General features: G+C 28.7%; 2 protein-coding genes across 4 annotated transcripts in view; one reads left to right on the top strand and one right to left on the bottom strand.

Moving 5' to 3' along the window:
- LOC142322313 (cGMP-dependent protein kinase, isozyme 1-like) overlaps window positions 1-6,406 on the top strand; it is a 257,621-nt gene extending 251,215 nt beyond the window's left edge. The window contains exon 15 of the mRNA XM_075361250.1: window positions 2,190-6,406. Within this exon, the coding sequence (XP_075217365.1) occupies window positions 2,190-2,285 (96 nt within the window). The 3' untranslated portion in view covers window positions 2,286-6,406. The remainder of the gene's footprint in view (window positions 1-2,189) is intronic.
- Window positions 6,400-13,037, bottom strand: part of LOC142322314 (lysosomal alpha-mannosidase-like) — a 31,838-nt gene continuing 25,200 nt past the window's right edge. Inside the window, exon 7 of one of the 3 annotated variants that reach the window (XM_075361251.1) lies at window positions 6,400-6,743. In XM_075361251.1, the coding sequence (XP_075217366.1) occupies window positions 6,495-6,743 (249 nt within the window). In that variant the 3' untranslated portion in view covers window positions 6,400-6,494. Of the gene's footprint in view, window positions 6,744-7,521; window positions 7,778-9,712; window positions 9,841-13,037 lie in introns of those variants that run through there. The other 2 variants (XM_075361252.1, XM_075361253.1) reach the window with 2 other exon arrangements.

The following is a 13,037-nucleotide window of genomic DNA, read 5'->3' as shown; positions in this document are numbered from 1 at the left end:
ATATAAAACAAATTATTAGGGATGTAGGATATAGGGGGTATACTGAAATGAAACAACTGGCACTAGACAGGGAATCTTGGAGAGCTGTATCAAACCAGTCAAACGACTGAGGAAAAAAAAATCTATTTATATAATGAACTTCAATATCATAGCTTGTATAGTTTCATATAGAGAATTTAGTTTCAAGTTAGTCAACAGATGTTTTACATTTTTCATAATCATTTTTAATCCTTTTGTAATACTTCAATGAATAATTCTTTTCTCAATAATTAATATCTTTTAATAGTATCACATAGACAGAAATCTTTTGTTATGGAAATAGAACTAAATATGTTAAGATTTAAAAAGATTACAGTTTTTCTAAGCTTCCAGTGATGTACAAACATTGAAATTTGAATAAATTAATAACAATTATTTTATTTGTTTGAGAGGATTGAAAAAATTACAGCTTTTAAAATTTATTACCATATAGTTAAAATACATTTTAAAAGTTGTGATTTCATTAGTTTGTCTCTCTGTCTGTTTGTTTGCAACATCACGTGAGAACCAAGATGATCAATTGCTTTCAAATTTTCATTAAAAAAACAAAAATTAATTCTTTTACTCCATTATATTTCTACCACCATGGCAACATAAATATAATGAAGTAAAATGAGTAATCTGTTTTTCTTCAATGAATATCTGTAAAATATTTAGTATTTACACTACTATAGGTTATTACTACTTTTTTTTTTATTCTTATTAACCATCACAGGAGTAATCGACATCACTTTTCAGCCATTACCTTCCTGACTACTCCTGTAGTGACATGGAAGCAGATTGCTCCACCCTAGCTTAGCCCCTTATCAGGGCCTTCCGTGTGTAATCAAGAAGTTCCGACTTCCTCTTCCGGATTGCCAAAACGTCCCTCCACAGGGTTATTACTACTGTCTTTTTTTTCAAGTCTCTATACTTTGTCGTTTCCAATTTTCTTTTCTTTTTTGGTAAATAATGTTCCCTTTCATTATTAATTTTTATTTTTTCTTCTTGCTTCCATGCAATATTTTCAATCTTTTGCATTATGCCCTCTAAGAAGAGATCAAATGTAGGAGATCATAAAGTGCTGCCAAGCATAGCCTGGTTTCACAAGAAACCAAAGAGGATAGAGATCAGTGTCTGGAGGTTGAACAGTATATATATAAATATGTATATAAAAGTTTCTTATAACCATGATTATAATGAACATATTGGGCATCCAGGGAGCAGAATCCCCTGGCTAGAAGGTTGGGCGAGTGAACCAAGCCCTGATCGTCTAGCTTATATTTAATAAATAAGCTAAAATTGGAGGAAAATCTTAAATTGTTTTTAACAATTAAATTTTTAATTGTTACTACCTTAAAATCTATGAAAATAATTTAGAAATATGACTTTCAAATGTAAATAACTTGATAAGTAAGTTAATAACTTATTGATTAACTTGATAAAAAACTGCAGGATTAGAAAGGTACTGATAATATTGCCATTATTTGCCAAGTAAACAATTGCATTATAAAACCTAGAAGATCCAAGGTGAATACTTAACAGTTAATATTAAAGAATTATAAGCAAATGGTTGTTACAAAGAGAAGTATATTATTAAAAAAATACTCACTTTATAACTTTGTATTATAAGAGTATATTAAATGGAAATGTATCTTCAGAACATCTTTTTAGAGGTATTGTACAGATCCTTCATCAGTGGTGTTTCATGTGGTGCTGCAGTTAGTGAAATCCATTTCGAGGTGGTATGTGTTTAAAATAGAATATTTTTAAAAGGTGAGTTGGTCTAATACATTTTGTCCAGTTTCCTCTTTTTTTTAAATTTCATACTTTTAAAGCATTTTGAATTAGTGGCTAATATGTGTTATGCACCAAATATAACACTACTTGACCGCATAAAAAAGGTTTCACTTCAAGTTAGGCACCATTAAGATCACTGTGTTGTTGATCACTGATAAGGAGCTGTATCATAAGTATCTGAACATTTATTGTGCTCTAGAAACATATTTTTATGTACTTTTAAAGCTTTCCACTATTTAAATCTGCCTTAAAAATTAGATAATACTTCATTTTGTTAATCAGGATGAAAATGGAACAGAAATATTTTTATTCATGTTTAATATTTTCTTAAATTAAGGTTTTGAATGACTGTTAACAATTTTAATTTACAGGTCCATAGCACTACAGATACATCAAATTTTGATAACTATCCAAAGGATACTGACATTCCATCAGATGAAGATTCTAATTGGGATATTGAGTTTTAGCTGTTACTTTTAAGTTTATAAGTTCCAATTTTAGTTACTGTTTAATTTTTTTATAATGTAGAATAAATAAGACGTAAATATTTAACTGATACTGTTACCATTAAGCTCAAGATGTATGTTCATTCCATTGTAATACGTACACCTGAACTTCTGTAATGAATGGGAATAATTTTGGAAGCACATATATTTGTTTAAAATAAGTATATTAGGAAAAAATAAGAACCTGATAAATGTAAAATAATTCTTTAAATGTTTAGCCAAGGATAAAAATAAAAAATAAAATTCAATAGCTACATTAAATAAAATAAATGTTATAAATATTATACATTATACATTTAATGTATTATTACATTAAATATTATAAATGTTCTATAAGAAATAGAAATAACATGTAAGCATGCAAGAATGTATGTATGCGTGAGAGTGTTTATGGGGGGAGGATGTATAGCATATGTATAATTAACTGGTATTTAGACAGTTATTTTAGTACCGAAAATGTGTATAATAATACAATTAATAAATCACACTACATATTAACCAATACAGTAATAACATTGCTAAACAACTGCTCATCTATCATAGAAAAAATTATTTTAAGGCAGTGTTGATTTTTTATAGCTGAAAATGCTCTCAAAGTATGCCTTTTTCAAATTAATTATAAATATTTTAGATATGTCTGAGACAAAAAACTTTATAAAGCATACACTTTTTATATAACATAATACGCATGATAATATATTTTTTAAGACTTGTATTTTTATACTTATTAATTTTAGTCACTGAATTTTTATGTAAAAAGATATTCATATAAAGGTATATTTTTAAAAAAATTTTCTTTGGATAAGAACGTTTAATGATTACATAGTGAATATCTTTGTCAACATAATTTGCTGATAATATGTATACACACACACACACACACACACACATATATATATATATATATATATATATATATACATATATATATATCTGAAATGAGAAAGAAAGAATGGAAAGTCTCCTCTTAATCAATTATATAAGCTTTATCTGCCATTAAAGAAGTCAATCAGCTTTAGAGCTGAAGATGTGAAATGTACATACAATGATTTATAAATCATTAGAAACCCCTGAATGTATTCAAAAAAGAAAGTAAATAAATCATAAGTAAAAAAGAAAAGTTCTTGTTTTTCATCTGATAAATTAGCATAAGTAAAACATTTAACAAAGATTTAATTACAGATAATGAACTATTTGTTTAATACCAATACTACAATTATTATAGAAAATCAGTTTAAAGCACTGGAATTTAATAACCTAGTAATGATGTTTAATACTCTGATATTTAATACACTAGGATACCATCTGATATCCATCTGATTTTATGAAATACATAAAAAGTAATGATACTAAAACCTTAAATCTTCTTTAACCTGATTTATCACATTTTTGTGATAAATTTTATCAACAAAAAAAATTTTTTTTTAATTTTTATTTTATCAAATAAAAATTTTATCAAATTTTTTTTGTGATAATTTGTGACAATAATAAAAATAATAATTTGTCACAACAACAAAAATCCAGGTAATAATCAAGAATCAATGATACTGCATTAACAGTACAATGTTATTATTTTACAATAGATTAATGCCTGGATTATTAACACCCTAACATAAAAGAAGAAAAATCATTGGTAGTTCAACTTTAAAATCAACAGCGATTTGAGTTATTCAGTTTCTCAAAAAATAAATATATTAAAAAATATACCTTTATTGGAAATTAACAAGTAATATATATTTATAAATTAATTATAACATTATTGTACATTGTACATAAAGTTGTAACTAATACATAATTATTGCTATTATGTTATTCATATTTTATAAAATTGTATATTAATTTTAAAAAAAAAAATAGAAAAAGTGGTAGCACAGTTTATTTTATTTTAACTGTTTTAAAGTTAAAAATATATGACTGTTATTCAAATAAATAAAAATATTTGATATAAAGTTATTTATTATCTTTATTAACGTATAAATATTATTACGATATACATTAAACACTTCATATGACATACATTAATACATTTACACAGTAAGTCAAACTCCTAATGCACAGGATGGAAATAACCTGGCCTTATCACCAGCCTTATTGAACTATGGATTTCTTTTTCAAGACCAAGGACTGAGGATTTGTAGATTAAAATCGATCTTAAACGAATAATGGCGTATGTAAAAGGGTACAACAATTGTACACAATTATTTGTGATGTTAAGCTATAAAAGCTATAAAAGTTATTGTAAATTTAAAATGTTGATAAGATGGATTTGGTAATTCTCTAAAATCCTCTTATAATCACTTTAATATTATAATCTTTTGTTATATGTTTTACCTTTAAGTATATTTTCTATATACACTTAAGCAACATTTACAAACTTAGTAGTGTAAAATAATTCATTAGAAACAAATTTTCAGAAAGGAGATGAAAAAGTATAATTTTGTCAAATTGTAATCTACTAATAAAGTTCTCAAATTATGAAAACACATAAAAACAATAATCAAATAAAAAAATTAAAACACAGTTGCAAAAATTCATGAACAGAATATGTTCATCTGACAAAACTAAATATAAAAATACAGCCACTTAGAAAAAATAACACTGAACTCAACAGCATGATTTAATTATTTTTTTTTTTATAATATAAAAAATATTTGTTGAATATTCATAATTTTATCATACATTGTGCCAGTTTAAGTAGTAGGTTATTTTGGATTTCAAAAGATAACATCATATATTGAAATTTCTAATATTAAATGTTATTAGATTGTCTAATAAATAGTAAATTGTAATAACTAATTGTCTAATAAATAGTATTTGTAAATTTGTTTATGTTTGTATAGCAAATGTTTATACAAACATTTACTATAATGAAATAACAAAATACTGAAGTGTTTGATTATTGAAACTGTAAATTAACAAAACTTTTTTTTGTTGCTTATATACATTTTATAAATTTACCCCCCTGTATGCGGGGATGTTTGCAAAAGAAATAGTAGAATTGAAATGTCACCTGACCTTAGTAACTGTGCAACATCAATAAGCAATGTCAGAAGTATAAATTAATACACCTTATTTCCCCCCTTATTTCCATCCTTGTACAAGGGAATGTTTGGTGGAATATTGTCAATGTCGAGAAGTATATTAAATTAAGGATGCAAGATTTGAGGACAAACATGAAAAAAAACTGAAAAAAAATCATCTCAAGTTAAAATAAAGCAAGTAATATGAAATATTAATATTTAATGATGGCATTTAATGATGGCAATGATGGCATATGATGTTAGGATTATACACAAACTAAATAAAACTTACAGGTTACAAACTTACCAACAGAATACATTAAACAAGAAACTATGGGAAATCTATTAAATATGAACGCTCCAAATTAACCACCAAACTAAGGTAGAAACATAATCATAAAGATGAAATTTTGACTTTGCATGGTGTAAATATTTTGACGTAAATATTAATCAGAATATTGGATAAATCCTTCTGATGCCTTTAAATTGGTAAAACTAATCCACATCATTTGTTCCTTGTATTATTCTTAATCCAGTATCAAGACTGTTGAATTTCATTACTTTCTCATGACTGATTCATTAATAATTTTTCATTAATCGTTAATTAATAATCTAATGAGCAAGAAACTTCTTTTTAATGGTTAGATTTATATTAAAACTTTACTAGATGAAAATATACAAATTCTACTTAATAGAAGATTTCAGCATTTTAAGGCAGTATGAACATTGCTTAAAATGGATCATGTCAATCAAAAAGGTAATGTGAGACATAAAAACTATGCCTGATTTAGCTCCAATCTCTTTTGATAAACAGAAGATTATGTTATTGGTTTTCTAATTTCAATAGTTAAACTTTATGCTGTGTATAAAAAATTGAAAGTTATATTAATACTTAAAAAAATTTTCTCAACTATTAGCCTGAGAAATAACACAGAGGAATAATGTAGTATTACTACACTATTTAATTTAAAATATAAACTTTTTATACGCTTAAATTGTCCTAAAGTTATTGTGAAAAGGATTAAAAAATAGAAAATAGTGAATAGTATAGAAATATCAGGGTTTATTATAGAAATATATTATAATCTCCCAAAAATATAATTGGACTTTCTTTAAGTGTAAATATACAGTTTATCACAAAACAGAACTTTTAGAGAAATAAATTTTGAAGAAAAAAATTGTCATTAACTTTAATTATGAATGTCCTTATCTGCATAGGGTACAGTTTTATTTTATTTTTATGTTTAGAATTTTCATAAGTAATATCAAATGAATAAGTGTTAGGTCTCTGTGATCCTACGTAATACTTCCAATCCATACGATGTAATTCTGATAATGGAAGATTTGCTCCTAATGTCATTTCTTCCAGTAAAGTTATGTTGAATGGAGAAAATAAATGCTGTGAAAAATATAGTCTGTTAATTTATTAACTGTTAAACATTTATGTAATAAATCATACAATAAAGAAAAAATGTTTTTCAGAAAAAGAAACTTTTTACCTTTATGGAATTTTCATTTCATAATAAACATAATAATAATAAACACTTTACAATTAATCTCTTTTAACATGGTTGGAATTTAAGTGGTTGTACCCAAGCTAATTATTAAACTCTGTTGCAGATTTTATATAAGACAGTCCCTGTCTTATTCCAGTTTTTTTTTTGTTTTTTTTTACACTTACTGATTTAATTAGGGATTTCAAAATCAACTGCAATTTGCATAGAGCCCTAACTCTGCTCAGAATATATAGACTATTTTTTTGTCAGTTTAAATTATATTTATAAATTATGCTAAATTAATAACTTATTCAATCACAAAGAATAAATTATTAATTATTAATAAATTGATATTAATAACTATTAATATCAATTTATTACTACTGGTTACAATACTAATAGCTGTAGAGGAGTATGTTTGCAATATTCAAAAATAGAAAATATTTGATTTATTCTGAAAAAGAAGGTAAAATTATTGTAAATCATTAAAAAGGATGTAAAAGAGGTAGAGAAAAATGGAATAATGAAGAGAAAAATTAATTTACAATAACTATTAAAAAAATAAAAGTACCACATGAAAACCAGAACATCTTTATGCTTGTGTGAATTCATCTATAATAGAATAATAACAATGAGAAAGGGGTAGGAACTCAAAAAAACTAAGAAAAGGGCATAAGGGTTTGTAAGAAGAAGTAACAACATTTTGGAGGAACATTTTTTCATAAAATAATATGTTTAATAAAAAAAAAGAATGTAATAGAATTTACAAGCTGACAGAATAATTAGTTTTTAAAAAAGGTTTTTGGTCAGCCTCAGTGGCACAAGTGGTAATGTCTTCGCCTGTCATCTGAAGGTCCCGGGTTCGAATGCTAGTCAGGCATGGCATTTTCATATGCTACAAAATTGCCACTTCATCTCTGAAGAAATATCTAATCCTCTGAAACAATACCTAACAGTAGTGGTCACAGAGGCAAAAAAAAGAAAGTTTTTTGACATAAAACTTTTAACGACATAATAGTTTTTAGCAAAAATGTTCTAGTATATATAGTTCACCATTAGAATTTAAATACTTAAGTAATATTTCCTACATCAATGTTAGACCAGAAGAAAAAGGAAATGATCAACTGTTGCCACCAAAAAAAAAAAAAAAAAAAAAAAAAAGATTCAAAAAGTTGACTCATTGCATTATATGAGATAGTTATGCTTGAAACATAATTCTTTGAATTGTGTTAATCTGCAACAAACATTATTATTTCAAAAGAAAGTGCATCATAGCCAGTTGCAAAATGTACCTTTCATTGCTCCAGAGGTTTGAAAAGCAGTACTGACGACATGATATTTAGATGTTAGATCAAGTTACATTATGGAGTATAATTTTACACCACCTGCCACACAATATGATCCTAAAGTTTAAAAGATATGAAAACCAGCCACTGATCATTACCATGAATTTTAATTTTAATGCACTTATTATTATACATAACTTAACAACACTTATTATTACACATGTATTGTTCATGGCCTTTATTAGCACATAGAATAATAATTATACTGAAATATACAAGTGTATATATATATATCCAGCACTATTAAAGCATAATTGGTCTTAAAAAAAATAAAAGGACATGATGCAGAGGGCGAATCAAGCAACTGTATTGAAATCATTTTTTTTTGGTTACACAAAGAGTCTGTCTTAATGATTTACTTCTGGTTAGCTTTTGATGCCATGAATCTTCAAAATTCACTTAATTATATATATATATGATATAACCTTTAAGAAAAATGAATTACAAAACTTGATATTTTGGAATCAATGTGTATTTCTCAAATATACGAGGGTAAGTCAATTATTATCCGCAATGTAGTTATCAATTTTATTGCAATACAAATAGGAAACTTACATGTACATCATTTTTCAACTTCAACACATTTGGTTCATCGTTGCACAAGCTTCCTGATGCCCTCATAAAAGAAGGTTTTCAGTTGAGCTGCGAGCCAGGAAGACCACTTCTTTCACTGTTTCGTCCGAAGTAAATCGATGGCCCCTTAATGCCTCTTTGAGTGGACCAAACAAGTGGTAGTCAGCAGGGGCAAGATCAAAACTATACGGAGGATGAGCCAGTACTTCAAAGTTGAGTTTCTGAAGTGATTCAGCAGTGTGGGCAGTAGTATGTGGACGGGCATTGTCGTGCAACAACACAACACCTTTCAACAGCAGGATTCAGAATTGCAGGATTCAGCTTGGCGGTAAGCATCTCACTGTAATGCGCACTGTTTATTGTCATACCCCTTTCCTCATAATGTTCCAGTACTGGACCTTGTAAGTCCAAAAAACCGTAAGCATCAGTTTTCCTGCAGGTGGTTGGGTCTTGAACCTTTTTTGCAGGGTGAATTTGGATGTTTCCATTCCATACTCTGCCGTTTACTCTCTGGCTCGTAACGATGAATCCATGTTTAATCACCAGTAATGATTCTGTCTAAGAAGTTGCTCCATTTATTACCATAGCAATTAAAATGTTTTTGGCAAATGTCGAAGTGCATTTGTTTATGCAACTGTGCAAGTTGTTTTGGGACCCATTTTGCACAGACTTCATGAAACCGAAGTCTGTTGTGAATGATTTTGTAGGCAGAACCGTGACTAATTTGCAGACGATGTGCCACCTCATCAATAGTTACTCATCTGTCTAAGAAAACCATGTCACGTGCATGCTCAATGTTTTTCTCATTTGTGGCGATAAACAGTTATTCGGCTCCTTCGTCGCGTGTAACACTTGTGCGACCATTTTTTAATTTTAAAATCCATTCGTAGACACTCCATTGTGGCAACACACTGTTCCCATACTGTACCAAAAGTCTTGGATGAATTTCGGCCCCTGATTCACTTTCTGACCACAAAAAATGAATCACTGAACATTGCTCTTCTTTGGTGCAAACAGAAAGCGGAGCAGCCATGGTTAATGGCAGGGCAGCGATAATGGAACTAACCTAGCAGCATCAAACCTGCACAGACATAACAACAATTAGACCACGCATGCGTCATCTACGCAACACTACAGTACTACCAACATAAACAAAATTATAACTAAATTGTGGATACCCCAAAAATGTACTATATATGCAATAAAATAAATGTTTAAAAAAAGCTCTAGTTTTGGGTGTCCAATTAAAAATGTTTGAAAATCATATTATTATTAATTTTATAAATTTTAAATAATTTATACTGATCTTGGCTCCAGGGAGAGATTTTTAAGGTTGCATAATTGCATTACAAGGAATGTTTTTTTTTTAAATCAAGCTAGAACACACTAATTATGAAATATTCCCTAATTTCATTACTTTTTCTGTAACACATCTAATCTTACAGAATAGACATAATACCATTACATAAGACATTCACTGATGTTTGTCTCTTTCAGAAACAAAAGAAAACTTTTTTTAAGTCTTTCAAATTCACCAAATACCTTCAAAACCTTAACACCCAAACATTAAGTAATCTAGCTAACGAAGTTCATGATTTTATTTTGTACTATTCATCAGTAACTGTAGCTTTGTTTCACATCTGAGACACAGTTAGAAAACTTTCCAGGAATGGGAAATTCCTAGAAAATTTCATGCTCTTTTTTATCAAATTTACTTAATTTTAACTGAGGAATCTGTGGTGAATGAAACGCAGATTGGGTTTGTTTAATCAAGCTGCTAAATTAACATGTTAGCTGCAGCACAGGGTAATATATGGCTCGTATGGAATGGTACTGCCATGCGTCCTTAACTTTAACCTCACATCAGTTACTTGCTAAGATGCTTGTTAAAGGATTCTGTTCTTGAGTTAAGGGCCACATATACTCCATATTTGTGATCCATCAAGTATGGCACAGGAAAATATGTACTCTCTTTTTATTCTCCTTTTTGCATTATAACCAATGTTTAAAACTAGTTTTAAACGTTTTTGCCCTTTGTTCTGGGCAAAGAGGGAAATAAATTAATACTGAAATTCTAGGAATAAAAATTAAGGAGGGAAACTTGATGGTTTCTTATAGTTTTTGACCTGAATAATTGAATAAAAAGGTTTCAGAATCATATCTCTAATAGTTTTTATAATATCCGACGTAAAACAGAAAAATTTGTTGTCTAACAACATGTTTTTTTACATTTGCAATCCAAAAACTTTGTTATATGACTAATAAATTTTGTAAAATTATTATCAAAACATGTAGAGAATTTAATTCTGAGGTAATTGCTATAAAATAGCAAAAAATAGAAAAAATACAAATTCAAGAAATTTTATTATTAACACTTATGGTATGAAAACGAAGGGATTATATGTACAAAGTATATTTGCTTTCAAAAAATGTACAATGATACAAAAAATAATGTTGTATTAAAGATTAAAATATATAAAAAATTAAAAAAACAATACTAATGTTATTCAGACAATAAAGTTTATCATCTTTCTCAAATTCATCAAACTGAAAATTTGAGAAACTATGAATCTGTGAGTTGGTAATGTAGAATTTAGCTGGTTATCAGTGCATTTTATGTTGTGTTATCTGTAGATTGCATGTTCTGTGTTACTGTTGTGAAATGTTGTTACTACAGTGTAGTTTAAGTGTGTGTGTGTGTGTGTGTGTGTGTGCATGCATGCGTGTGTTTGTTTTAATTGGTGTTATACTGCATCCCAACCTCGTAGGGGGAAGACACCCACCTTATGACATTACTGGTCGCCACACCACCCCCTTCGTTCCAAGCCCTGAGGGGCTTTACCGGAGGTCGTCTTTAGACCCTCTAACAGATTACATCTCACAGTTGGTGTTATACTGCAACAATACCTTTGTTAATTACAACTGATGAAAACCCCGGCATGGTATTTATCTTGGGAGTATGTGATGTTGGAAATGCAACTGCTGCTGCTGCAGAATATCAAAGAAGATTTCCTATTCACAGAGTTCTAATTCTAAAACAATTAGTGGAACATTCCATATGCTATGGGTACAATTCCCAGCATTAGTACTCACTGCGACCATACTGCCCATCATGTTGCTGATACTGAAGAAATCATTATCAAGGTTAGTCTGGGTGTCAGTAAACCAGTACTAACTAACCTCCTTTCCTGGTAAAGTTTCCCAGGCTATAGTGTGAAGGACACTTTATAAAACAAGCTGTAGCCTTACCATAATTAATGAGTACAAAATACTCATTTCCTCCTCTTTGTTTGCAGTATTGCAACTGGTTTAATATAAACCGCTGACTGTATATTCATTTTATTTAATGACAAGGCAAGTTTATTTGAGATGGCATCAGTAACCTTTGCCACGAACACACGGCAATAGAATGTAATTTCCAACACCAATTTAGCGTCAGTGTGTGGTGTTGTCTAGTTTACAATCAGCTAATTGGACAATTTTTCCAGGATATCTAAATTCCAACATTTATTTGGATTCCTTAAGAAACAATTGCTGCTGCTATTAGAAGATTTTCCACAAGTCTCAAGGTATATACTTTCAGCACTAAAGTGTATCTCCCCACTTCTCACAAGCTGTATTGGCATCTTTAAATGACCAATTTCCAGAGCAACGGATTGGCTGCAGCGGGCCACACTCCTGGCCACCAAGACCAACTGATCTAATACCATTAGATTTTTGCATGTGAGGTTGGATGAAAAGTATTGTGTATAAAGAGAAAAGCTCATATGCATGAAGAGTTGATTGTTTGTATTAAAGATGCCGATACATAAATTAAGTAAAATCGTGCAGAATTGCAGAGAGCAATGCTAGCAATCCCAAAAAATGCAGCCAAATGGAGAGATTTTTGAAAATTTACTGTAAACTTTATTAAATGTATCAATTACATATTTATTTTTTTTAAATTTTTATCATTAATATCACTACTTGATTTTCTGTAGTTGACAACATTTAAAAGAGTTAATAATAAAATCAAATTATTTGAACTTGTATTTTTTTATTGGGTTATTTCAATTACCTCAGAAATAATTTTTCTACAATTCTGATAATAGATTTTACACATTTATTAATCAATTGAAAAAGCTTTTGTATTACAAATGTAAAAATGTATTTGTAAACATCAAATTTTTCTGCGTTATATCAGGTATTATGAAAACTAAAGGAGGAATGGTTCTGCAACCAGTTTATTCAATTTACCAGGTCAAAAACCAAAAGAGACCATCAAGTTTACCTCTTAAT

The sequence above is a fragment of the Lycorma delicatula genome, chromosome 3 (genome assembly GCF_047948215.1).
Source record: "Lycorma delicatula isolate Av1 chromosome 3, ASM4794821v1, whole genome shotgun sequence".
Taxonomy (NCBI): Eukaryota; Metazoa; Arthropoda; class Insecta; order Hemiptera; family Fulgoridae; genus Lycorma; species Lycorma delicatula.
The sequence above is the reverse complement of the archived record's forward strand: the minus strand, read 5'-3'. Positions and strand labels throughout refer to the sequence as shown.